The 27696-nt window shown below is 41.4% G+C and overlaps 1 protein-coding gene across 1 annotated transcript; it reads left to right on the plus strand.

Moving 5' to 3' along the window:
• Nucleotides 1-1351: 1351 nt before the first annotated feature.
• Nmu (neuromedin U) lies at nucleotides 1352-26722 on the plus strand. The gene is made up of 9 exons (XM_038320635.1): nucleotides 1352-1463; nucleotides 6032-6090; nucleotides 13747-13794; nucleotides 18269-18328; nucleotides 19722-19751; nucleotides 19843-19893; nucleotides 21722-21790; nucleotides 25060-25113; nucleotides 26687-26722. Exons 1-9 carry the CDS (start codon nucleotides 1352-1354, stop codon nucleotides 26720-26722), a joined length of 519 nt encoding a protein of 172 aa, XP_038176563.1.
• The last annotated feature ends 974 nt before the right edge of the window (nucleotides 26723-27696 follow it).

The raw sequence follows: 27696 nt of genomic DNA on the forward strand, positions 1-27696 counted from the left end.
GTTGTATATAATTAACTTTAAAATAGTAACCAGCATATTTTTTTAAAAATCTAATCACCAGGGTTTCATTCCTACTTCTCTCTGTATTTGCAAAGACACAATGCCATTCTGCCTCACATTGCATAGTATTGGGTATGGATTTAGAATGCTTTACCAAAAGTTAATTGTCTTTAGGGATTGCTAAGCTTGACTAGGTTGTCACTCTCTCTAAATCAGAATTTTCTTACATACATTTTGACAGTGTGCTTTACAATAGTTTTTTTAAAGAATTTTTTACACTGAAGATACGTCATGAATATTAAACGCAATTGCATGAGAAAGTTCATGGCTACATGACCCCAAAGTGCCCCTTTAAGGAACCGCACTGTGCTTCCTTCCTGCCCTTTCGTTGGAGCTCCTCACCTTTCAGAGAGGTCAAACAAGACCAGTTGCCCTTTCTTATGCAGAAGGAAATTAGAATCGCTTTTCTCCGGGTCCTGTTAGAGGCTGGTTCCTGGAGTGTGGGGATAGCAGAAGTGAGGTTCCGCTGGAAATTAGAGGGAAGAGCATCCTCAGGGGAGAAAAGACCACCTTAGCCTTGTGCCCTGCAGACAACTGCACCTTCTACATCTCAACCACTGTGCCCAAGTTCTGTCCTTTCCTCTTCACGTTTTCAAACTGACAACTGCCTCTCCAGGAATGGTTTCGGACTTTGCAGGCGTTTGGGGCTTTGGACCGCATAGTCAAGCTCCTCACTACATTGTGGCGGAAGTAGCATCGCTCTGACGCCCTGGGTACTGTACCCCAAACTGGAGTTCAAGCAGGGAAGGAGAAAAAGGGGCACTTTGACAGCCAGAAGACTCGGAGCTCAAGCAACTGCAGGCCAGGGCACCCACACAAACGGACTAGGCATACTGCACCATTCCAAGAGACACAGGGGACAGTGTTGCCAACTCCGGCAACTTGACCACCCTGATTTCAGGCTCTGGATGCTGACACCCCCTCTGGCTCCAGCCCAAGTCCCACCAGAGGTGGGAGTGAACTGCCGTGGTTTAATTTCACTCTCCCGCTCAGAGCCAACTGCGTGGTGCCCTGAGTCAGACACCCGGCTAGGGAGAGCATGTCCCGCGGGGGCGGCTGCAGGTCCGGGTGACGCCAGGGAGCCAGGGGGCGGCGAGGTCACGCGCGGAGACCACACAGGCCAGCCCACGTGTGCGCCAGATTTAAAAGTTGGTGGCGCGCGGTGATGGTCGCTTTGGTGGTTGAGCTCAACAAAAGACGCACCGGGGACGGGACGCTGAGGGACAACCAGAACACCCGCACAGCACAGGGTCCCTGGTCGCCAGTCCAGAGCCGCTTGGAAGTGACCGAGATGTCGCGAGCAGCGGGTAGCCGCCCACGGCTGTCTGGGGGACAAGTGGTCTCTGCATCCCCTCTCCTGTCACTGCTGCTGCTCCTCGCCTGCTTCGCGGACGCCTGCAGAGGTAAGATGCCACCCTCTGCTTTCTGCCTTCTGCATTCCTCAGGCTCCCGCTGCACCGATTTCTCTGCGCTACCTTCCTTGTCTCTTCTCCGGGTTTCTAGAACCCACCTTCCACTGAAGCCATGGTCTGGCTCGGGACTACAGGAACAGCCAGCTGGGGAAGCAGCAGGGATGAACTGCAGATTCCGTAATGGGAGTTAAAAGAAAATTAAAACATTTCCCCTTTCATCACAGTTATTGGAGGGAAAATAGTCTACTGCTCCCCTTTCCAAGGCGAGGTTAAGTTGGGGTGTGCTCAGCTCCCGGTAAGCTGGCTGTTGAGTTACATACAGAGTGGAGGAGGGACAGGGGGCTTACAGATTTTCAGAAGGATTAGCATTCTGACCACACAAAGTTGAAGCGATGTTAGGCTTACCCGGGATTCTAGTGATGGGCACCTAAGACTAACAAGAAAGGTGGGACCTGATGACAACAGGGACTTCCCCCAGCTTGGCTCCCGGGAAACCACAGGAACAGCAAAACCAGGAAAGTCTGAAGCTCCGAATGAGTGGCAGAGCAAAATGTGTCCCTTGACTCTTCTGTAAAGAAAGTTTGTTACCAGGCAACCTGGGGGGCTATTCGTTCCTGCGATATTAGGGTCCTTCAAATTCCAAACACTGTCTTGTTCCAAAGCAAATTCTCCAGCTAGGCCCAGGTCAGCAGGCTGTTAATTTTTCAGAAATATTTCGGATTTCAGATGGCAAACGCAGAGTGCTTTCGGAGCTCGTAGCCTAACTCTCAGTTAGAGACGGAAAGAGGCAAATATTCCTTTCCTGACAAGTTTTTATTGCCTTTCTTTCATAATTTTGATTTTTGTGGCTGAGACACTGAGGAAGAATAGGGTTCCTCATTTAGAAAGCAAGGTAACAGGAACGGTGAGATGGCCCATCTGGTAACGATGCCTGGTGCCAAGGGTGAAGATCTGAGCTAGATCCGGGCATCCACAAGTTGTCCTCTGAAAGAAACGAAAGCCAGACAGCAGCCACATAGCAGCATAGTAGCCTTCTGCAGCCGTGATTCACCAAGACTTAGGAAAGCTAAAGTAGCCTTTTTCTCTTTTAAATATTGTATTGGAAATACTAGAATGATAATTTCATTTACCTTCTCAAGAAAGGAGATAATTATAGCGCTTTTTGTTTTGTTTCATCTTTGAAGAAAGAAAGCAGGTTTATTTAATACATTGCAGAGAAATCAGTAGCCTGGCAGTAGCAGATAAATGGCCTGTAGCCAGGTAATCATAACCTTTATTGGTATTTATTTATTTAACGTATGTGGGTGCTTTGTCTGGATGTATGTCTGTGCCTCACATGTGTGCCTGGTGTCCAGGGAGGTCAGAAGAGGGTGTGGTATCCCCTGGAACTACAATTATATAGACAGTTGTGAGCTACCATGAGGGTTCAGGGAATTGAACCCAGGCTCTTGGAAGGACACACAGTGCTCTTAGCCATGGTACCAGCCTTGATAACTATAGTTTTAAAAATTGTTTTGTTAGGAGAAAAAAAGCTGTGCTTTTCATGCATGTTGCATGCAAGGTGCTTACAGTGGCTTCTGCTGCTGTAGGAAATGACTGTCTTAGAGAATTGGGTGGGCTGCAGGTTTCTAGAAAAAAGTAGATGAGCCAACAGCTTTATTTCTAAAAGAGCATCTGCTGGCTGACCTATCCTATCATAAATAACCTTGATATTATTCAAGCAAAAGGCTTCCTCCACTGTCGGCAAGTCCCCTGACTGCTTTTCTCTCCCTCCATTCTTTTTCAGACAGGAAAAATCTATAAATTTCATTTCTCTTAAAATGTAGTAGGGTGATGCATGAGCAGGATGACTAGCCAGTGTGATGGATCTGCAATTAATCCCAAGCTCCTAAACATGGGGGTTTAGGACATGCATAGCATACATAAGCAAGAACTGGCAGTAATCTAACAAGAGCAATCAGTATACAAATATAACTAGACATATATAAATAAAAAGAGACAAAATAAATGCTATAGAAGCAGGAGAAAATAAGTGTCAATAAACACAGCGAAAGGAAAAAAAAAGTAGCCGAGTACACAAGGGCCGTGAGCTTGCGAGATGATAACAGCCAGCCAGACGTGCAGGGTAGAAACAGTTAACTCAGGGGACATGTTGGAAGAGGGAGATTTCTCATAAAGAGGAATACTCTGGGTATCTGCCAGTCACCTGATTATGCCTGTAGCAATAAGATATCAAATGGCCAAGACTAACAATAAATGTTTTTCCTACCCAGAACCCCCGTTCATTGACTAATTCTTAATACTCAGTTAATAGTTGCTGTTTCTCACACGCTAACTGCAGGGAAGTGTTAGCAAGAACAGCATGGGTGCCACCTTCAAAGTAATCAGATCTGTTTTAGTACACAGTGCTTAAGTAGAAATACCTGAGTGAAAAGGAGCAAAAGCCGCCATTTTATGACCTAGAAGGAAAGAGCGATGTTGATTTGGAAAATGAGGAGCGTAGTGCAAGTGCCAGCTTCTGCCAGTCCTGTGTACAGTCCACATCCCAGGTGACATGGATCGAGCGTACCTTCCGGAGTCTAAGTTCAGGAATCTCGGTTCTCAGTGTGGTAACACTGAGGGATGATGAGCCTTTGTGAATTGGGGTTAGTGGGGCACTGGGAGACTGGGTGTGTTAGTCTGGTTAGCAGGTAGAAGGGTGTGTTTTAGTCTGGTTAGCAGGTAGAAGGGTGTGTTAGTCTGCCTCAGAAGGGATTAAAGGTGTTCCCTTGGGACTCTGGATGATTGGAGAGTGGGTTGTTATGAGATTGAGACCGGCCCCTCCCTGCCCTCTGGCTGTCTCTCTCATTACACAATCACTCTATCACAGTGGTTCTCAACTTTTGGATCATGACCCCTTTGACAAACCTCAATCTCCCAAAATACTTACGTTGTGGTTCATACCAGTAGCAAAATTACAGTTATGAAGTATCAATGAAAATAATTTTATGGTTGGGGTGACCACAACATGAGGGACTTTATTAAAGAATCACAGCATCGGGAGGATGAGAAACACTGATCTAACAGGTCCTCTATCCACCTCGAGGCTCCCACCAGAGGCTGGAGCATAGACGCTCAGTTTCCAAAACTGTGAACCTTCTTTCCTTATAGTTTTCCCAGCAGAAACTGGAAAACACACCAAGGGCTTGAGTGAAACATCGTATCAATTCTAGAAAAGAGGAGAGAAAAGCAATGTTCCTCTGTGTCTGAGTTCAGGCAGATGTTAGTGGACTTCTATCAAATATAGAAAAACATTTTATTTTAGGTTCTGCACCTTTCTTACCCTGAGACTGTACTTCATGTGTTTTGTAGAAGGGCCCCAAAGCACCCATTTTTTGATTTTTATATAAGTGGTTAAGCAAAATGGCAATTTCTAAGTGGCTCATGGGAGCTGGGGTTTGGAAGGAGCCAAACTCCCTATGGTCTCGGTGAGGAAGTCTGGCCTAATGCAGGGTAGCTGAGTTGGAACTTCACTTTGTCCTGGGATGATAAGGACTAGGAATGGAAAACTTTATTCTTCACACCAAAATTCTGGGGTTGGAGAGATGGCTGAGTGGTTAAAAACATGTGCTGCTCACGCAGAGGACCTGGGTTCTCTTTCCACGCACTCACATGGGACCTTGCAACTGCCCATGGGATCCAATGCTCTCTTCTGGCCTTCTCAGACACAAGACATAGTGCACATGCAGACAAATACTCCAACATATAAAATAAAGATGACTAAATCACAGAAGTGCCTGTCAAACAGAGTCTCACTCAGGAAGATCTCCAGAGACTTTAGACTTTATAAGAAGATGTGATATCACAGATTTATCCTTTCCTGCAGGCAGAAAAAGCTCAGAATACGGCTCATGAGAAAACAGTGCCGGACATGTATTTTTGGTATGGTGAGAAATGTATCACTGTGTGAAGGGTTTTTCCATGAGAATGGGTTCCACCAGGTTCTGAATGTAACCAACTCTCTGTATGATGCTTCTAAGTTATTCCTAAAACCACTACCACAGAAAGGACTGGGCATCATTAGTAAAAGGTTTAATATGCTTATGGCTGTTGGTTTGAGTCCCAGCACACATACACACATGCATGCACATACCAGAATCTGATCAACAGCACAGAAACTGTAGCTAATTGCAACTATTACTATAACTTAAGTTAAATAATATGATATGAGGATTAAGGAATAATGTGTTTGAAGTGTTTATCACAGCTTTTCATATGTTATTGGATTGTTTCCTCTTTCAGGTCAATTGAAAAAGCTGCTATGAGTATTCAGATATTTTTTATGTAAAGATATAGCTAATTCATTCTTGAGAGTACTATCTCCACTGTGTTATTGGGGTTTCTTTAATAATTATGGTTTTTATGTAAGGTCAAATGCTGACATATCTAGTTGAATTAGCTTAGAGGTAATTTATAGCAAGAAATGACAACTGGATTCTGAAAAGGAGTTGTATAGGAATAACTAATTTGAGAAAAAATGTAATATAGTAACATTAATGTATTCAAAACTTTATCTTTAGGTGCTCCAATATCACCTCAAAAATTACAGCCAGAGCAAGAACTACAATTGTGGAATAAGGTAAAAAATTATCCTTACAAAAATTGGCGAAGATTTCATTCTTCTTTAGAATTACTATGGCAAAGTGAAATCGTGCAATTGAACTTGGGGGAAAACTGTAATTTTACAAACAATGTGTCATCATAATAATTAAGAGTGTTTTATTCAAATAAAAGAGTCAGGGTGAAACACACCTATAATTCTAGCACTTGGGAGGCTAAGGCAGGAAGATTCCTGTAAGTTTGAGTCCTGTAAGTTTGTAAACCAAGACACATAATGAGTTTAAGGCCAGCCTGATCTATAGATTCATACATATATGTAGATATATGAATATCAAGATACTATCTCAGAAAAATTAGAGAGAAATATAAAAGAACATAATACAGCAAATGGTAAAGCTTAGAAGGCAGAAAAAAGCTTTAAAAACAGAGTAATTATAATAAATGTGAACTTACCAAAATATATCACTTACAGACGTGGATTCGCAGATTGAATTTGTATTCTATTTGTTAAAGATTTAGTAATAGTTATTTATTAAGAATCACATCTTGGGGGCTAGAGAGATGGCTCAGTGGTTAAGAGCACAGGCTGTTCTTGTAGAGGTCCTGAGTTCAATTCCCAGCAACCACATAGTGGCCCACAACCATCATTAGTAGGATCTGATACCCTCTTTTCTCATGCAGGCACACATGCAAATAAAACACTCATATACATAAATAAAAAAATCCAAAAAATTTAGAGTCACACCTAAAGGCTGAAGATCCAGCTCAGTGATTGAATACTTGCCTGGCATGTGTGAGGCCCTAGGTTGAATGCCTCGTATACCTGGTCCATCATTCCCACACAGGAGAACCACAAATAACATGGGGAGGGATTTAAGAATGAAAGGATGGGAGTAATATATAAAGCAAATATGAACTAAAAGAAAATTGGAGTGGCAGCCTTAATAGCTGACAAGATAAAATCAAATAAACAAGCTACATAGCTGATGAAATAAAATCAAAGAAGCAAACTATCAAAACAGACAGGTAGGCATGTATATGCCTACGTAAGATGGACAAGAAGGTCTGGCCATCAACCTTAGCACATACCAAAAATTCAGCCTCAGATTCCACCAGCCTACCAACTGGTAGAAAATCACCGGGAAAGTACAGCAGTAAAAAAAAAAAAAAAAAAAACCAGAATGAGCTAGGTTAGGAGGGAAGTCCATAAATTAGAAAGGATCTAGGAGATTTTTTTCCCCAATCATAATGCAATACAATAAGAAAACAATAACAAATCCATGACTTAAACATCCCCAAATAACATTTTTGACGAATAACTCTAGCACAAAAAGGAAGAACTGAACGACAAAAACTTTACAAATCAAAGATCACAGGCTGTAGCTAACTTCAGAGAACATTTTGCTTCATTATAAAAGCCGAAAAGTGTAAGCTGCGTGCAAGGCTACCTGTGCTCCAGAAGATGGTCTTACACCCATGCACACCCTGGCAGCACTGAGTAGACTCAGAGGTTTTTATTGTTGTTGTTTTTGTTTTGTTTTTTAAAGAGCACACGAAGCTGGGTGGTAGTGGTGCACGCCTTTAATGCCAGCATTCAGGAGGCAGAGGCAGGTGGATCTCTGTGAGTTTGAGGCCAGCCAGGTCTACAGTGCGAGTTCCAGGACAGCCAGAGCAGTCACACAGAGAAACCCTGTCTCAAAACAACAACAACAACAACAACAACAACAACAACAACAACAACAATGAAAGAACAAAAGAGCACATGAGATTGGGAGGGGAAAGTGGTGGAGGGGTAGGGGAAGGGAGGGATGTTCGGGCTTTGATCAGAACACAACACATGATATATGTAGGTGTGAAATGATCTATCTTTAACATGTCCTCAAGTAAGAGTTCCTTTCTTGTGTCAATGACCAAAGCCTATTTTTGTCTTACACAGTCAATGTGTCATACGTTTCTCTATAAAAGAAAACTTTTCACTAAAGTGCATATGTCTGCCATTTACGTAGATAAGGAACTTCTTTTCTTTCTCTGTCTCACTAAGAGATGTGTCAGTCTTCAACTTCTAGCTTAATCAAATACTTTATCTGAGTTCATTTGAGATAGGCAATGATCTTTTTCTTCCTGTTCTCTGTGATGGTGAAGAATTGCATTAATTATGTTTCTTGATGTTCAAATGTAAGAACTAGTACAAGAGCTCACAAGATCTGGGGGTATAATACCAATGTGTAAGAATCATTAACATTTCCTTTCCCTAGAAGAAAGTAATATAACAATATAGTTTAAAATATGATTGGCTCTCTGAATCCATGAGTTAGTTCTACATCTACAGACTCAACCAACTATGGGTTGAAAATATTTAGGGCTTAAAAACTGTAGCTTTTCTAAGTGTACCCAGGCTCTTTCGGTTATTATTTCCCAAACACTTCAGTATGGTGACCTCCCACAGAGCACTCACATGGTGGCACACGCCCTACTCCAAGCACTTGGAAGGCAGAGTCAGGCAGGTCTCAGTGAGTCCTAGGTCAGCCTGGTCTACATTGCATTCATATTGCATTGAAGATTACAAATAGTTTAGAGATGACTTAAAGAATGCAGGAGGATGTGGACTATACTCAAGTATAATGAACTTGAGCGCCTATGGATTGTAGTATTCTCAGGGGTGCTGGAGCCAATCCCTATAGATACTTAGAGACAATTGTGTCTCCACAATGGCAACAAACTAGCAGGTGATGAATACACAGTACATTTATAGAGGGAAAAATAAATTATATTAAAAGCTAAGTATGTGACTAGGAGAGACATCCTTTCTTCGATGGAATAATTATGTGTTGCAGGTTGTTTTTAGGAGCTGTCTATCATGTGTGTGTGTGTGTGTGTGTGTGTGTGCGTGTGCGTGTGCGTGTGCGTGTGTGTGTGTGTGTGTGTGTGACAGGGTCTCTCACTAGGATCTGGAGTTCACAGGTTAGGCTGAACTGACTGATTAGTGAGTCCTGTGATACCTTCTGTCTCTGCTTCCCCAATACTGATTTCAAGTGTAGTGGCTTTTGGGGGATTCAGCTTAAACCCTTTTGGGACAATTGCTTTGCCCATAGGACTCAGTATAATTCATTCACCATGATAAAAATACCCAATCTCCCTCGAATTAGTCAAAGCAAAGTCCATACTATCAGTGTGGTTTTATTTAGAATAATTCCACTTACTTTTTGAAAGGAACATCTAAATTTAACCTAACATTGACATGAGAAACTAAATGTCTACAAATCCAGATGACATTTTAAACACAGGGAGCTTAAGGGCGAGAACTGTCTGTTCCTGCTTACGAAGACTCCTATAAAATGACAACTTGGAAAAGTCATATGAGGACCCAAAAATAAAGGCATGAAGTCCTGGAGTAAAAATTAGGACTTGGAATGTCCAGCCTTTGACAGCTGCCATCCCAGGTCCTCCAGATAATTTCTTATCACAAGCCTCTGTGGTTCTGCTTGTTCTACAGGTGTTGGCAAAACCACAGTCTGCCCCACCACCACACCATGGAGGGCAGCACTCACATAGAGCAGGAAGGGCGATGGTAGGAAATTACTTTTGCCCCCTTGACTCCCTCAGCATAGCTGGCAGGAACCTATTCTACACTCTCTTCCAGGTGCCCCAGACAGACAGAACCCAGTCAGTAATGATGACGATCCCTTATTAAATTTCTTCTCACCTCAGTTTCCCTTCTTCGTGCTTCTGTTGATGCTTTGAGGTTCACGCCTAAAAAGACACACTTGCAATCTAGCCTAGTTTCCTTTCTTCCACTCTGTTTGCTGATTTATTGACTGCAGTATTTGGGGATTCAACCCAGAGAATTCGGCATGTGAGACAAGTGTTCTACTCCCGAGTTATAGCCCCAGCTACACCATTGTCTAACAAGTCTGTTTCTGGAGGAAGCCAGACCAAAGGCGGAAGGGACACACACATAAACAATACTGTTTGAGAAAGAGAAGAACAGGTTGAAACAGATCCACTGTATCGAGAGACATAAAACCAACACTCTGTACAAAGATGATATGAGGGGAATTAAAGAGCCAAACATAAATGATAGATCATAGAGGAATAGGAGAGATGTGTGAGGATCAGCGAAAACTTCTCCAACAGAATTTCAAATGCTCCAGAACTTTCCTCCCCTGGGAAGAGAATCCCCAGCAAGTTTTTCACAGGAAGATGCCTAAAGAACTGTGCAAGGAGACTAGCTGCAGTCTGTTTGCAGTAGAAAGAATTAGATGGGACCCCATGTCTGTCCGTCCCTGGGAAGTGGATCAGCAATATGTTACCATGCACAGTCTAGAGGGCTATGCAATGGGTATAGGTCACATAATAGATGTGCACTTAGCATCATGGCGAGATCTCTAAGTAGTGTGTTAAGCAGAAAATAAATGAAAAATCTTAAAGAATTTCCATGCAGGCAGAACAGATTTTACAAGAATATTTACAAATGAAAGGTGCATGTCGAATACATTAGAAGAGTTGTCTATGGGAGGATGGAGCGAGAATAACAGAAGGAAATATTACAAAGAAGGCTGACGATGATATGTGCGTCAAGCTGAGAAACCTTTCTGTGACTAAGCCACCCCCCAACAAAGTACATTAGGTAAAAAGACAAACAAGTGATAAGTACCAGGTACTGAACAGTCTTTAGCAGAACAGATATCCATAAAGTCTCGTAGAAGGGTCTCTGCTCCAATAGGTCATCAAAGAACACGGGGAAACCAGAAAGCAAAGTGAATTGTTGAAATAATTCATACTAATGTAAAATATAGAAATTTATTTTAGCATGAAATGATCTCTTTCGGGAATAGCTTTGAAAATATTTTAGATCATAATTGCTAGGAAGAAAGGTGGCTATGAAAACATTGACCTTCTTTTACAGGAAAAGTTAAAGAAATTAACATACAGCCAAGTATGGTAGCATGCAATTGTAGTACCAGTATCCAAGAGGCGACTTTAAAGCCATTCTGGGTTACACAGTAAGACCCTGCATCTCTTCTCCCAAAGAAAACAAAATCCCAACAACAGTTCACAAAAAAGTGACCCGCTAAGAACACAAAAGACAGCTTTTTTTTTTCTGCTGGAAGCTTTTATATTACAGAGTGGTCCAGACACTGGAAGTATGTGCTCCTCCAGCCATGTGCAGAGGCCTGTCCATTTCCAACAGATTCACCAATGGACCGTGCAGAGGTCTCAAAAGCCATTAGAGGCACTGGAAAGGGTTGGAGCCATCAGCTGAGGAAAGCTGGCAGATGCTTACCCAAATGGCAAGGCAGTGAATGGAGCTGCTATCCCCTTCCCAGTGAATGAGCAAAAAATGACCAGAGCTTTACAATACTCTCCTAATTGGTTCATTAGGTTTGTGAAGTTTCTGGTGTTTTTATTTGAGCAGCTTGATGCACCCGTCAGCTAGCAGAGGCTCAAGGCTGCCTGTTCCTGTGCACAGGGCACTTCACAGATATGGGGCAGCGTGGTTTGCAGGGGGAGAGTATCTGTGACAACATTGTCCTTCTTTTATAGGAAAAGATATTTAAAGGATTTACCATGCTAGCCAAGTGTGGTAGCATATGATTGCTGTACCAGTACTACCCAACAGTTCCCCCGGGTGTGCAATGGCGTCAAGCCTCTCTGTACCAATGAACACTTCAGAAGCCATTTCCTCCCAGTCTACCAAAGCAAAGACCGTGTATTTGGAGATGACAACATTGTGCACCAATCAATACAGCTTCAGGGATCATTGTCTTTTCAACTAACCCTTCAGTTAACTTCTCTTTTTTTGCATTTTTGTTTTTCAAAAATTCAATTCAAGAACTTTTATTTAATATTGATTCTGATCAAGTTAAATACACTGTAACTCTTGACTGAGAAGTCTCTCTCTGTCTTTTTCTCTTTCTCTCTCTCTCTCTCTCTCTCTCTCTGTGTGTGTGTGTGTGTGTGTGTGTGTGTGTGTGTGTAAGTGGGAGCAGGTACATGACACAATTTCTACATATTTCTCACATACCTGTGATTTGCCAGGTGGTGTGTTCTGTGAGCTGTGGCAGATGTGGGATCATGCTTTTCTGCACTGCCTTGTGCTCTTTCTATTCCCTAAGTCAAAAATCTTATATTTCGGGAGGCTGTCAGCTTGGAAGCAACAGAGAGCTTAAGAAGTTACAGTTGAGGAGCATAACTACGCCTCTTAGTCTGGTGTGAGAATACAATTTCAATTAAGTAGACCAATAAAGAATTCTGTCACAGGAAGGGTCTCTGTGATGTCATGCCATAAAGAGGATTTAACTGAAACCACTCCAGACAACCGAGTATCAGTGCTATTAGTTTTTCTGGCCCTGTTTTGAAAGCTGTGCATACCATAAACACAGCTTAGGGCTTAACTTGCCAGCATAGCTTTTTATGATTCCTATAAATTGCTGCTTTATTTTATTCTTCTTGTTTATAACAGTCTCTCTAGGTAGCCCAAGCTGGTCTAGAAAGTTTGCTCCTCCTGCCTCAGCCTCCCAAGTGCTGGGATCATAGGCCTGTGCTGGCTGAGACAGCTTGTGCGCTACAGTGTAAGCTAACATTTTCTCCTTAGGATAAAGGCTGAGAACAGCAGCTGCCAGCCATAGCCACATAAGCATTCATTGGGAGATGGAGACCTGTGGCTTCTGCTGTCCTAAGAGTTTTCCTGTATGCTGTGTGTCATTCAGTTATCAGGCTAAGTGAGATGACATCAGAGTTATGTCGAATGCAGATCTGTACAGCAACCAACGGCACACTCCATTTTTTAGGTTTTTTTTTTTTTTTTTTTTTTTTTTTGGTAATGTTCTCAGGTTGCTCAGGCTGAATGATTTCAGGACTCTTCACTTTGCATCAAACACTCTGATGGTCTCTATCAGCTGTTACTGGGGACATATATCCCAATGACTGGGGAAGAATCTTGGACAGCTCCCAATTCTAGGACTTCCTTTCTCTCCCTTTGGTCTTTCACGTCCCCCTTCCGTCTTTCTTCTTTCCTTCTCTTTCTTTCCTTTCTATGGGGTTTTACTATGCATCCCAGTCTTCAATCTACTGTGTAGTCCAAGCTGGCATCTAACTTAAAGCAATCCCCCTGCCGCAGAGATGGGATCGTGGGCATATACTACCACACTCAGCACCCAGGACTTTCATTTCTTATATGGCTATAGAGTTGCCTCTTCTCTGAACTGAGGGGTCAAGGCTGCCATGGCTCTTTGATTGCTGTCTGTATTACATGTGAATACTCTGTGAAGTCTGCTTTATGTTTTGGTCTCTTCTATTCTAGGGTATAACAGTGTGGGATGTCCTTCTGTATATGTGATGCTTTTACTGGTTGATGAATAAAGCTGTATCGGCCAATGGCTTAGCAGACTAAAGCCAGGCAGGAAAAAGAGAGAGAGTAGGCAGAATCAGGGGGACACCATGTAACTACTGATAGATGGAACCTTCCCGATAGGTCACAGCCTCGTGGCAATACATAGATTAATACAAATGGGTTAACTCAAGATGTAAGCGCTAGCAAGGAATATGGTTAAGCTATTGGCCAAATAGTATTGTGATTATTATAGTTTCTGTGTGATTATTTGGGTCCGAGCAGTCGGGAAACGAACGAGCAGTCTCCTTTCACAAAAATAACTGAGGTCTTTGTTTCCTGCAGGTGCATGAAGCTTGCTCATCTTTTCTGTCTATTGACTCCCAAGCTGAGGTAATTTCATCTGGCAGTGTGGCGTAATAATGCAGGCATTTGCTACTGCTTAAAAACCTCCATTTCTCCCTCAGACTCACTGAGACTTGTCACAGTCAATATTAGTGTATTACCTTCAGGTAATATCAGGACCATGGGCTTCTGTTTGAAAAGGGTAACCTTTTATTTTTAAGTAAAATAAATTTATTATGGAAATTGAGGACTATCAAAATGTTAATTTCAAAATCAAATTGTGTTTTTTAAAAAAAGATGCTATACCAACTGCTCTATCCAGAGAGCTAATATCTTGCTCTTGAGTGAGTTTGAAACCCATTGGAACACTTATTAAAATGCTAATTTGGTTATTGTTATAAATATAGTACCAGAATCAAGATTTCTGTTAAGGCTTAGCAGTGTCCCTGAGTCTCCCACCAGAGCTGAGGCGGACACTGCACGAGGAAAGCTGACCACTGTGTTGGCGCAGAAGACCAAAGGCTGAACTGCGCATGCCCACTTTCCTGCTTCCCGCTACCCGGAAGGTAGCTCACTTCTTTTCTCATAGGAGGAGGGATGAAAGGAATGCTGGTCTACCTCCTCCAAGTGGAGACAAGTGTGTTATCTCTATCCAGATTTTACTGGCTGCTGCTGCTTCTGTCTGCAGGTCTGAGTGTAAGGACCCAGACTTCACCTTACTGACTCTGTTTTCGGATTCAGTGCCTCCAGGGTCTTTGACAGAAATGCGTACACCTCATCCACATCCTCTGCCCCAGGCTAAGTGACCATTTATATGGTTCTCCGTGTGGCAGGAGTGGAGAAGCAGCCTCGTGTAATGCTGTTTCCTAGCTGCAGCGATTTCCCTGCCAGAAGTTAGAGGCATTTGCTTGGGGTTAGGCAGAGGGGAGGGAAGCGAGATCTATATTCCATATTCTTACTTTCAACCCCAATTTTTGCCTTGGTTACTTTCTCTCTGCTGTGAAAAAGCATCCCAACAAACAGCGAAGGGCTATAAGGTTTATATGGCTCATGGCCGGGAAATACAGTCCGTCAGGGCAGGGGAAGTATGACGGCAGGAGCATGACTGCTCGCCTTGCAGCAGTATACAGGACGCAGGCAGTGACAGGAAGTGGTGCCAGGCTATAAAGCTCCCAGGCCCATCTTCTGTGACCCACTTCCTCCAACAAAAAACTCCACCTCCCAAAGGCTCGACAGATTCCCCCAAGTGCCACAAACTGGGGACCCAGTGTTCATACATGTGAATCTCTGGGAAACGTATTCAAACCACAAGAAGCACTGTCAGGTGAGTGACATGGGATGGATATTAGCATGGAAGCCTTTGTGTTGAACTTATAATTCAGAATAGCATTAAACAGTTTCATATCCACAATGCCCACTGGATACATTTTTAATCACTTGTTTAAACTTTATCAACATAAACTAACTTAAAAAATCCTTTTCTATTTATGGTGTGTATGTGTGTGTATGTGTGTATCTCTCTGTATGTGTATGTGTGTGGTGCATGCATATATATGTATATGTATGTAAGTATGTATATATCTGTGTACATGTGTGTGGACACACTATGTGTGGGTGCACACTGTATACTGTACATGTGTGCTATGCATGTGAAGGTTTCAGATTAATGTCAGAAATCATCTTTCATTCCCCTCCCACCAAATTCACTGGAGTAGGGTCTGTCAATCAAACCCAGACCTTGCCTATATGGCAAGTCTTGCTAGCCAATTCTAGGGATCTCATCTACCCCTTCTGAGACTGAAATGGGGCTAACACACCCACCCTACCTTTGCATAGGATCCAAACTCTGCCCCCACACTTATGCAGCAGTCTCTTTAAGCATGGGCCATTGCCCCAGCTCCACAAGTTAACTCTTTATTGGACTTCATTTCTGGGCACCTTTTTAAAATTAACTCGTTTTTTTATTTATTTTACATCCTGACTGCTGGTTCCTCTCCCTTCTCTCCTCCACCTCCCTTCCCCCTCCCTACATCTACTCCTCTCCTGTCCTCCCCTTAATGGGAAGGCCTCCCATTAACAAGAGCCTGGCAGGTGTGCTGTCTCTGTCATTTACATCTATAACATCTATAATACATTTCAATACTTTAAATATTAATTTCACATTAACTCTTATTAACAATGTGACCAATCTGAATAGTGCTTCAAGATATTTTTCCAAATAAAAATTTAAGACCCGTAAATACAAGATAAAATATCACCTATCTCATGTATGAAAGTCGTTTAACAATGGCTTCTTACAAAGAGGAGCTAGAGCAAATGCATATATTTTTAAATGTTTCCAGTCAAATGTCAGTGTTATTGCCAAGTCTCATCCAGCCTAGCCATGGTTTCCTAAGGAGAGACTACAACCTACACATGTAAATACAGTCTTTTTGATTGAAATGCCTCTTTGACATGGGACATAGCTAAGTATTTCCATTTTGTTACTTTGTGTTTTACTGCATTTCCATGTGGGCTATTTGAAATAAGAACTTTAGGGCTTTTATTGCCAGATTCTCCCGGAGTGGCCTGAAAGGAACAGGTAAGGAAGGGCAGGCCACACTGTGGACTTCTGTCATTCCACTCCCAACAGCTGGGAGCTTGGCCTCAGTGCAGGAGCACCAACCCAGCAGGCATTTATGTGACACCCCCAGCACCATAAAACAACTGATAAATAGTTAACTGCAAACTGTAGAATCAGCAGGCATTGCTGAGGCCACCAAGGTGTATCAATAAGTAGAAGGCCTGGCTCCCCTGTCCACACAGTCAACTCCAACTTCCTAAGGTACCGTGCAAGTGACAATCGGGTGGGACCTCATTTCCTCTATACAAAAAGTGCCAATTGCTGTTCTGTGTCCCTTGTCCATACGTTTTCAGAACGGAATACAAAGTATGTGCAGGAGAGTATTTTCTAATGCATCGAAACACCATGTATACATATGGTCCATTTTGTGTAAATATATATCCCAACGATTTACCTGGAGAGCAAACAGAAGGAAGAAGATAAAAACAGACCTTCAGCCCAGTGGCTCCAACTGTGTTTCTGAGACCAGACAGCCATGTCAGGTCCACTGGGTGAGGATCCTGACAACATGGAGCTATCTTTTCTAAACTGAGAGTACCTGCCACCGTAAATTAAACCAGAGCATTTCCTGCTTTTAATCCTTCCAGGAACTTCCTGCAGTGACATCACCCCAGATTTCTGGCTGAAGAAACTGAGGTTTAAAGAGATTAAGTAACCAGCCTGCAGTAACACGGTGTGGGGCAGAAATGGGATACACACTGTTGTCTAGTTCCAGGCTCTTCACCTACACGGCCCACACTTTAACCAAGGTCATGCTGCCCCTCACTCCCCAGCTTTACATTACTCCAGAAAGGACCCTATAAGGACCCCGTGGCTCCCGGGGCGACTCTGCTAGGTCCTGCGCACCGCAGGGTTTGCCCCTGCTTGTCCATTTGTGCCACTCCTTACCACGCCCAGCTGGCTACCAACCACAGGATTCCTGTCCTAATTCTGCGCTCTGATGCTTTGACAAACCTGATCCTGGGACGTGCAGTCAGCAACCTGGAAAGGGTGGCACCCAGATTAGGGGCACCACGCACGACTTCTCGTCCTTCGGTTCCCATTGTTTGAGAGCAATTGCAGGATTTTCAAATTAGCCAGGAATGAGTAATACTCAGTGAGGCTCACAGCTTTGGCATGCGCACGCACTCCACCACAAGCTGGGAGGGAGGACTAATCCCTAGCTGGCACGACCCAGGTTGTCTTAGTCATAGAGTTCCATGATCTCTCAGCAAGTGTTGAGAGCTATGGAGCAGGACCACAGCGAAAGCCTCAGTCGGTGCATGGCTGCTGCAAGGAAAGAAAGATGTTTTTGTTTGTTTGCTTCTTCTGTGTGTGTGCTCAAGCACGTGTGCATGCATGCGTTAGTGTATACGTGCATGCTTGTGTGTGTGTGTGTGTGTGTGTGTGTGTGTGTGTGTGTGTTCATTGGAATGCACACCCATGTCCACCCAAGCAGAGGCCAAGCAGAGGTGGAAGAAGACATCATGCATCTTCCACCATCCCTCTCCTTGTTTGCTGAGATGAGGACCTTATAGAACCTGAGTTTGTCCCTGTATCTAGACTGATGGGTCAGCGCACTTCCAGGATCTACCTGTCTCCGTGCCCAGTGCTGGGGTTATGAATGTACTCAGCCATGCGAGAGTTTTGTGAAGGTGCTCGGGATTTGAACTCAAGTCCTCTTGCAATCCCAGCAAACTCTTTTACCTCTTGAGCCATCGCCCTGGCCCAAGGATGTTTTAGCAGCCAAAAGATTATTTTGGGAGAAATCCATTAACCCCTACAGAGTTTCAGTGGACCACAGTAATGACCACTTTGCAGTGTAGATGGAATACGCTTTGTGCTTCTGACATTTTAAGCTTCACCCTGTGTGCAGGTGCAAAGTGAAGCCCAGCTCATGTGTCTTCTTGTTTGCCTTAGGCATCCGCTGCACTGAGGGAGTTTTGCCGTGTGGTGACGGAGATCCGCCAGAAGCCTCAGGTAAGACTGAAGTCCTGTAGCCAAACAGCCAACCAAACAAATGTCTTGAAATTCCTCCTCCTCAAAGAAAAATATGCCCAATTTAGGAAGCCTGTCAACAGGAGCTAGAAGACTCATCGACTTGGGATGAGAAACAAATGCTTCAGTTTCTCTGATACCTCATATTTTCATATTGGTAAAGTTCATAATCAGCTAATTAGGAAATCACATGTCTCCTTCAAGCATAAAATGTGGTCTGATGGAATAAATTTATGATCCTACAGTCATGTCTCACCCACTCATACAACTGGGAGACAAGAATGAATTTAAGCTGCTGAATATTGTTATAGTATAGGACATTAAGAATGGAAAAACATAGCTCGGGAGATCATTTGGCTGGCATGCGTGAAGCCTCGGCTTTCACCCCACCATCGGGAAAAAGAAACAAGCAAACAAACAAACAAGCAGACACAAGGAAAACCAATCCAGACAACTGAATTATCAATGTCAGTTTGAAGATTCTGATGGCTTCGCTGTCCTGGTTTCTGCTTTGAATTGTTTGATCTTTCTGGGAGAGTGCTTTGGCCTAGGTGAAGACAGGTGGAAGCCTGAGAGATCACACACCATTAACCCTCAGTTCTAGTCTGTGCTTCAGGTTGAACAAATCTCACCCCCCCCCCCATTAAAGGTGAAAGCCTTGGGTTCTGAATGATGTGTTTCATTAGTCTCTCAAACCTGCCTTATGCTCCAGCAACCTAACCTTCCACAAACAATGACTCAAGGCAAGAAACTGATACATTGAAGGCATCAGTGTTTTCTAAAACTTCAGATTTGGCGGCAAAGTAATCTATTCTTTCTGGCGGTGATGTTCCCCTCCAAAAGTGTAATAAAATGTATTTTTTCTAATTAAGATAAAAGTAATGACAGTAACATCTATCCATCATCTATCTTTGGTGCTAAGAGTAAATGAAACAAAAAAAAATGATATGAGTCTTAAAACACAGACATTTTAGAGAGAAGTGACTATGGGGAAGCTTATGGCAGAAAAATAGTTCATAGTTTTCTTTAGCCATGACAATTAAAAGTACTCTGATGTTGTTTGTTTATTTGTTTGCTCTGGACACTCTATTATGCGGTCGCATTATAATTTCCCATCCCATCACTGTTAAACATGAGTATGCTTTGAGTTTTTATTCTTATAAGTAATTTTATAGAAAAGATCACTGTCTATTTTTATAAGTAATATTTAATCAATTTTCCATTGATTTTTGGAGCAAAAGATGCTTAATGAACTTGAGTCCTATGTTTGAAATACAACATCATATTTTTGAAATTTTACATCATTCCATAATTTCCAAGTATGTAACATAAAGTTTTATAATGTATGTTATAATGATATATATCTCTTCACTAGGAACAAAATGAGAAAGATAATACTAAGAGGGTAAGGTGATTTTCCTGAATACATATACCCTATAAAAGAACAGAGGAAGCTGCAGTTCTTTGATACGCAACTTTCCTTTCTGTTTTAACAGTTCTTATTTCATTATTCAAAGACAGAGAAGTCAGGAAACTCAAATATTGTGGTAAGTAGTCACTAGCATGTGTTTAAGAGGAAAATAATTTAAAAAATTATCTAGCATACCATGAGACTACAACTCATATTTTTTAATCAAAAAGTTAGGTATGGGTCTGAAGATGTAGCTCAGTGTCTCCTTCTTCAGTAGCATAAAGGGAAAAGAACTAGGCTTCTATGTGAGTGAATGAATGGAAATCAATATTTACTTTCCATGTCAATAACTGTGTGTGCCTATATTCACCCATTCACAATTCTGTGTCGGACACAACTCTAAATGTCAGAAATATGGTAGTAAGTAAAAAAACATTTAAGAGAGAAACCCCTCCTTCATCAATTTGTACTCAATGACCAAAAAAAAAAAAAAAAAAAAGAAGTCTAAGAACAAACAAATAAGTAAAACGAATTGTTTTGGGTGATACTAATGGAAGAGAAATGTAGTGTCATCCAAAGACACTTTTAAAAAGAATTATTTCAAAAGACAATGATCGGTGGCTAACTGAGAATATCGTCTATTCTCGCCCATTGCGTCTAGGTAGATGTTCATTGTGAGAATGTATTCTCAGAGTATCCAGAAATGAGTAAGCCAGGCTTACGTCACAGCAGACTTCTGTGGTTTCGGTGGGAGTTTTGGGGTTGTTTTTGCTTTTGTTATTTCATCTTAGTTTCAGGTTTGCATGGACTCTAAAAATACAAACTGGCTAGGGCTATAGCATGGTAGTAGAGTCCTTGCATGCTATAAACAAGGCCCTGGGCTTTATCTTCTGCCCTGGAAAAAATAAATAAACATAGAAGTTATTTGTCTGGAGTGGTCTCCGTCAGCTTGGGATCCACTGCTGTGCACAGTTTAGGGGACGATAAGGACAAATGCATCTTAAACATGTGGTGGAAAGGTCAATGTGAACTTGGAATCTATTTGAAATTTGCACCACACAGAGTAACCTTACATGTGAACAGATGAGAGTTTTAAGTTAGATTAGTGACATAGCAAACACAGGTTGCATTCATAAGCAGATAATCATCATCTAGGATTGAAAGCCATTCATTTGTTAAATGAATTTAATGGTAGCGAGGAAGCTCAGTTCGCCCCAGACCTTAAGAAAGTGCAGCTGTATCAGGTGGCTGTGTGTCTCAGCTGTGCTTTCGTTTTCTTCCACACGACGTCTCTTCAGTTTTAGAAAGTGTGTCTTGGTCACCTTTCCCGCTACCAGTAGCACATTGTCACCTTTGTGTCCCCTCTTGTCTTGCTCTTGTTCCATTTTAAATATTTAGCTTATGAAGGAGATTTCCAGGTGTGTGTGCTAGACGCACCCAGATAGCAATGCTTGTAAGGGAAAACTGATACCTGCAAGTTGCCTTCGTTCGGACCAAATTATTTTGAGTATGAGTAGAAGATGACAGATGGCTTTCTGCCCCCTAGAGAGGCATCTGGGGATGCACCTATTGGCGCTGTAACTAATCTGAGGCCCTCAGCAAAATGCTTCTTCAAATAATGACAAACAGCTTAGTGTAGGACTAGCAACCTGTCCCAACTCTTGGTTTATGGACTAGAAAATTCTATTTCACTCCTTGGTTTATTTACTGCAGTTCTTTAAATGACTTACTACAAGCTGTCTTAGGTAATATCTTTAATTTCCTTTTTTTTTTTTTTTTTTTTTTTTTGGTCCTCTGATCTGGGGGCAAGAATAGTGGGTAAAAGACAGACAGACAGACAGACAGACAGACAGACAGGCAGGCAGGCAGGCAGGCAGGCAGACAGGCAGGCAGGCAGGCAGGAAAGCATCTTACTACCCAATGCTGAAGAGCCTGGTGCTCATCGTGTGTGTTCATGTCCTCAGTCATCCGTCGTGCATCCGTTGCTGCAGCTCGTTCCTCAACTCCATGAGAGAAGAATGAAGAGATTCAAGGTGGGCCTATGTAACACAAAGTGCATGCTGGCTTTGCCACTCGGGGGCAGCCCCTTCTGCTAACTGCAACCCTGGTCTTTTGTAAGATACCCTTCTTCAGGGTGAGGCCCTCACATTGGCTTTCTGTCGCAATGACAGTATGTCGGAGGAAACACGACTTAAATGGAGTATTTGGGCTCAACGAGTTAGAGGTTTCAGTCTTTGGTCAACTTGATAAACCACATTGCTTTCTACTTGTGGGGAGGCGGTTGTGGTAAAGGTGTTCAGTTGACCAAAGCCTCTCACTCTGCGGTGACCAGGGTGGGGGAGGAAGAGGTTAGTGTCCCCATTCTCTTCAAGTTGAATGCATGCAGGGACATAATGCCCTTCTACTAGCTTTGCCACTACCTCTCAATGGGACCACAGGTCTTTAGGAGACATTGCACATCCGAACCATCACATTCTTGGTTAACCTGCACCATCGTGTCATGCAATCTGTTTCCCTCTCCATGTTCTGGCCCCTTCTAGCTCAAGCCCTGGACACTGAGGAAAACTCGGGTGACCTTCCATGTCACTCTCTTTGAGAAAATGTTTTCCTGATTTAAGAAAGGGAACTGCTGGGTGTTTGGTCTTTAGGGAGGAATTGACAATCCAAACAAGTAAAATTTATTACCCCGTGTTCTTGCTGACAAATAGCCAGGGTGGTATAATTATTTTTTTGTCCAAGTGTTAAAACATTGATAAGAATAAGGATCATAAACATACACATCATAAAACAAATGTCAGTTTCATTTTTCCCATGGATAGCAAAAATAGGACCTAAATCTAGTACTAATGTTAAGGTGACTATAACTAAGCTAACACACTGTTAACTAGTACTAATGTTAAGGTGACTATAACTAAGCTCACACACTGTTAACTAGTACTAATGTTAAGGTGACTATAACTAAGCTCACACACTGTTAACTAGTACTAATGTTAAGGTGACAATAACTAAGCTAACACACTGTTAACTAGTACTAATGTTAAGGTGACTATAACTAAGCTAACACACTGTTAACTAGTACTAATGTTAAGGTGACTATAACTAAGCTCACACACTGTTAACTAGTACTAATGTTAAGGTGACTATAACTAAGTTAACACACTGTTAACTAGTACTAATGTTAAGGTGACTATAACTAAGCTAACACACTGTTAACTAGTACTAATGTTAAGGTGACTATAACTAAGCTAACACACTGTTAACTAGTACTAATGTTAAGGTGACTATAACTAAGTTAACACACTGTTAACTAGAAACTGGGACTTTTCAGGGTCAGTGAACAACAGTCCTTATGCTTTTCATGTTGGAAGTCCTGGGTAGCATTTTCAAGCAAGACTTCGCATTTGGGGTTTAGTATTACCACCTTTGATTTATTGGGAGCCTGGCTGGGCTTTCACAGGTTCTGCGAACTCAAGCTAACAAAAGGGAAGTCACATTAGTTAGAGAAGTTTCCATGAGTTGTCTAGTATGAGAAGTGACCATGCAGCTCACTGACCCTTAGTCTAGGCAAAACAAACAAACAAACAAGAATGTCTTCATTGCGATATTCCCTTTATGGTTTAATAATGGTTACTTTCATTATTATATGGTTACCACTACATATTTAAAAACTGAATTGGGGTCTGGTGTTTTTCTTAATTTTGATGCTGAATTTTTTTAACTTTTCATAATGCACATTCTAGAAAAGCATGCCATTGAATGAGTAAATGTCCCAGAAATTATGTTTTATGATCATTATTTCCTCCCAAAGTTCTTCACAACTTTAGCTTCAGTTGAATACTGCTATCTGCTGCTAACTTTAAAGAGAAACCTAACGGGGGATTTAATGACACCTTAAATATGTAGAATTCTCAAGGCTGGGACTAAAGCGCCATGGTAGCGCAACAGCCTGGCATGTGGGAGGTCCTAGGTTCAATTCCAGTGCCCTCCACCCCCAAGTGGTAGAATTCTCAGACTGAAGAAGAAAGTCAATGTCATCAAGTTTTCTAGACATAAATGCACACTTTAAAAGTTTGACTTTATTTCCTACAATGTCTATATCAACCACCGATAATTATTTTGACTACATTATTTCAGTCTCACGAGTTACACAAGGAAAGATTGAGTGATATTTATTATTATGCCCAGATTAGCACATGGTTCCCTTTTCTGGCTTGAGTGAGACTATTGTAGTTGCAGACAGCTATCTGATTAGTCCCTTTTTTTTTTTATCTCTCCTTTCCAAAGTATTTCAGTTTTGAGGACTCCGTCTCTGATGACGGCATCCTGAAAATCTTTGCTTTGGTGTTGCATTTGAATGTTTTAATTTTCATTGTGCCCTCTTTAAATCTTGAATATACTCAGGACCTGCTTTTAGACAAGTACCTAAACACACAGTTTCTGCATATACATTTTAAATACCAACGGTTCAATCTTAATTTGAGAAGTGTAATAAAAATAAGAATTAAGTACAAATACTGGGAATTAGAGATAGATTTTCTGTAAATCAAGGATTTATGAACTTAAATACATATGAGAGTCATGTCTTAGAATAAAGAATATAACTCTTCTTATAAGAAAGTTTTGACTGATAAATTTATTGATCTCCATGAACTATTAATGCAAACAGGACACTACAAGTCAATTATAAAGAAACCATAAAATGTTAAATTTTCTTTTCATAGTTTAGGATGGCGTGCTTAAGTAACGCTATGTAATATGCCTGTATTACAGCTGTTCCTATTTGGCATGTTTCATTATCGTTCTGCACGTGCAATAATATTAAGATGACCTCTTTCAAGGCATTGGCTAAACACACATTTGCCAAACTTGTCCCTCGGGTTCCATGTAGAAGTATTCTGTTCTTGCTTTAGCAGCAATTCCAGCTTGTATTTGCCCTGTTCATGTCACCACATCTAACTCTTATGTTAAAGGGAGTATTTCTAGAAAAATGTCAAAAAGAGACTTTTAAATACCTGACATTTTCTTTCTACTTACTGATGAGTATATATATATATATATATACACTTGACAAAATTTTTAAAAGAAAATCTATGAAGAATGTATTTTTAAATACACCATTCTGGGGATACTGGAGACTGTCGACATGGTTCAGGTGTAAACATAGGAGTTCTCTATGACGTGAAGACTCTACTCAAGCCTTTGGTACCTTTCACTGAGTTGGAAAACTTAAATTAATATTGAACTTCGCTTCACATTTGTTTTAGTGTTATTTAATGTGCTATGTCATCCTTATTTCTTTCAGGAAGAATTCCGGAGTCCTTTTGCTGGTCAAAGTAGGGGATACTTTTTATTCAGGGTATGTATATATGGCATTTATGATCAACATATATGAAAATTAACAAAGTATTTTAAATGTATGTTCACCAAATTAACTTGTCTTAATGAAGATTTGCAGTGAACTTATAGACACTTGATACCCAGTGTCTCAATTTGATTTTATTCCTCACACTACCCTATTGTTTAGAACCAGAGCATCTCTGATCTCCCTTCTACTACCCCGTGTGTAAATGCTCCAATAGCATTCATTAGTTCACAGTTTAATCTCATGATATTTTATGTAAAGGAAACAAAAGCCAAGGAATTGGTTATTAGAGTTTTGATCCAATAGGTTGCAAGAGTTGTGACTATGCTTACAAACTGTTAGTTAAAAATTCGATGATAATTTAAAAACTACAAGTAGAGACAGTTTTGTGACCAGGTTTATCATTTTGCGTTTGTATATAAATCTACTTCTAAATAGCCATGTTTTCTGCATGCTTCTTAACACACAACCAGAAAGTTAGATAGTCAATAAATGTATTCAACAGCTGTTTACTGCCCTTGTAATAGTTATTCGGGAAGGTAGTAATAGATGGGAGTGAAAAGACAGAGCACATACTACTCCTATAGAGTTCAGTTCCCAGCATTTGCTTCCGTAAGCTTGCAGCCTGTAACTCCACTCCAGGGCATCCAGAGCTCTGTCCTGACCTCTGTGGACACCTGCATCTACACATACACCAACACATATATGTAATTTATGGTAAAAGAAAATATTTTAAAGGAAGGTACAGTGTTGGCAGAGGTTTCTGTCCTGCCTGGCCCCACAGCTATTCAGTCCCAAAGAAACACACAGAGATCTACATTAGTTATAAACTGATTGGCCTAGTAGCTCAGACTTTCTTATAAAGTCACCCTTTGATATCTAAGGAGGGTTGTTTAAAAAAACCAAAATCAGAGGATGCTCAAGTCCTTTGTATTAAATGATGTCTTATTTGTATAAATCCTACCACATCCTCTGTAAGTCTGCTTTAGATGAGAGTTGGGACAAACATCTTACCTGGGGACTGGAGGTGACAGAGATGACTTTATGTGTGAATACCGGAGATTAGACAGGGTGTATTTAATGAAACATTTAGCTGAAAAATTTCAACTTTATCCTGAAGTCCAAGGTGGTGCTCCTGTGGGAAATTTTACATCAGCAAATTGGAGAATGGATTGGACTGGATTGCAGGACTGGATTGACAGCAAGAATATATAAAATGAAACCACCATGATTTTGGAAAGTTAGCATTGGTTTGCATCAAAATGAAATTTGGGAACATTTCTTATCGAATGTTGGTTCCCTACAAGCAAAATGGAGTAGTTTCTAATTCATCGTGGTCCTGGTAGCTTTAGCAGTGTCTCAGAACTTGGTAGAAATATAAATTTCCAAGTTCCACCTCGGACTTAGTAAATCAGAACCTGCAGCTGTGTCTAACGAGCCCTTTTCTGTTCTGTCCATAGCTTGTCGGGTCACCTCAGTGTACCCTCTTTTATATTATTAGGCTTCTTTCAATGACAATTACCTCACATTGTTAGTTACAATTTCTTTCCAATCTATTATTTTGCAGCCACGCAATGGGAAGAGGTCAACAGGTTTCATTTAAAATGGTATGTGTTCCAAAAATACATAAATAAATAAATATGAAACAGCATGTGTTTCACAACTGAACTCAACTTGGAGGTTTCTGTCTGTCACAAGCTAAACCATACTCATGCATGCTTCTATTGTTCAATTGCATATATACACTAACATTATATATAAATATTTCAATTGTAGGGGCAATGGAGGCTTTAGAAATGGGAAGTACTGGTATTTCAGGGTTAGATTTGCTTTGATCCTAGTATTCCTTGGTCTATGACACAATAGTAGTCATCCAAAGAGATTTTTGGAGATGATGACCCCATCATTGTTTATTGTGCATGTCATAATATATCAGGGATCTCATTCCTATTCTGTTAGTCAGCTCCCCTGGAGCAGCCGGGATTCACTGGAAGGTACTTCTGTCTTCCAACTAACTCATACTCAAAAAATGTTTATATATCTGGGGATGCAGCTCAGTTGGTAGGGTGGTGGCCAACATGCATGAAGCCACAAAACTGGCAGGTGTTGCTGGGTCCTGAGGTAGCTTGATTCCCAGTCTTCTGAGAAATCACCATACTGGTTTCCAGAGTGGTAGTACAAGTTTGCATTCCCACCAGCAATGGAAGAGTGTTCCCCTTACTCCACATCCTCTCCAGTATAAACTATCAGTGGTGTTTTTTTTTCCTTAGCCATTCTTACTGATATAAGATGGTATCTCAGAGTCGTTTTTGCATTTCCCCATGGCTAAAGTTGTTGAACATTTCCTTAAGTGTCTTTCAATCATTTGAGATTCTGTTGAGAATTCTCTGTTTAGTTCTATACCTCATTTTTAAATTAGATTATTTGGAATTTTGATGTCTAATTTCTTGAGTTCTTTATATATTTTGGAGACAAGTCCTCTGTCTGATGTGGGGTTGGTGAAGATCTTTTCCTGTTCAGTAGGCTGCCTTTTTGTCTTTTTGACTATGTCCTTTACAGAATCTTCTCAGTTTCCAG

The sequence above is a fragment of the Arvicola amphibius genome, chromosome 1, assembly GCF_903992535.2.
Source record: "Arvicola amphibius chromosome 1, mArvAmp1.2, whole genome shotgun sequence".
NCBI lineage: Eukaryota > Metazoa > Chordata > Mammalia > Rodentia > Cricetidae > Arvicola > Arvicola amphibius.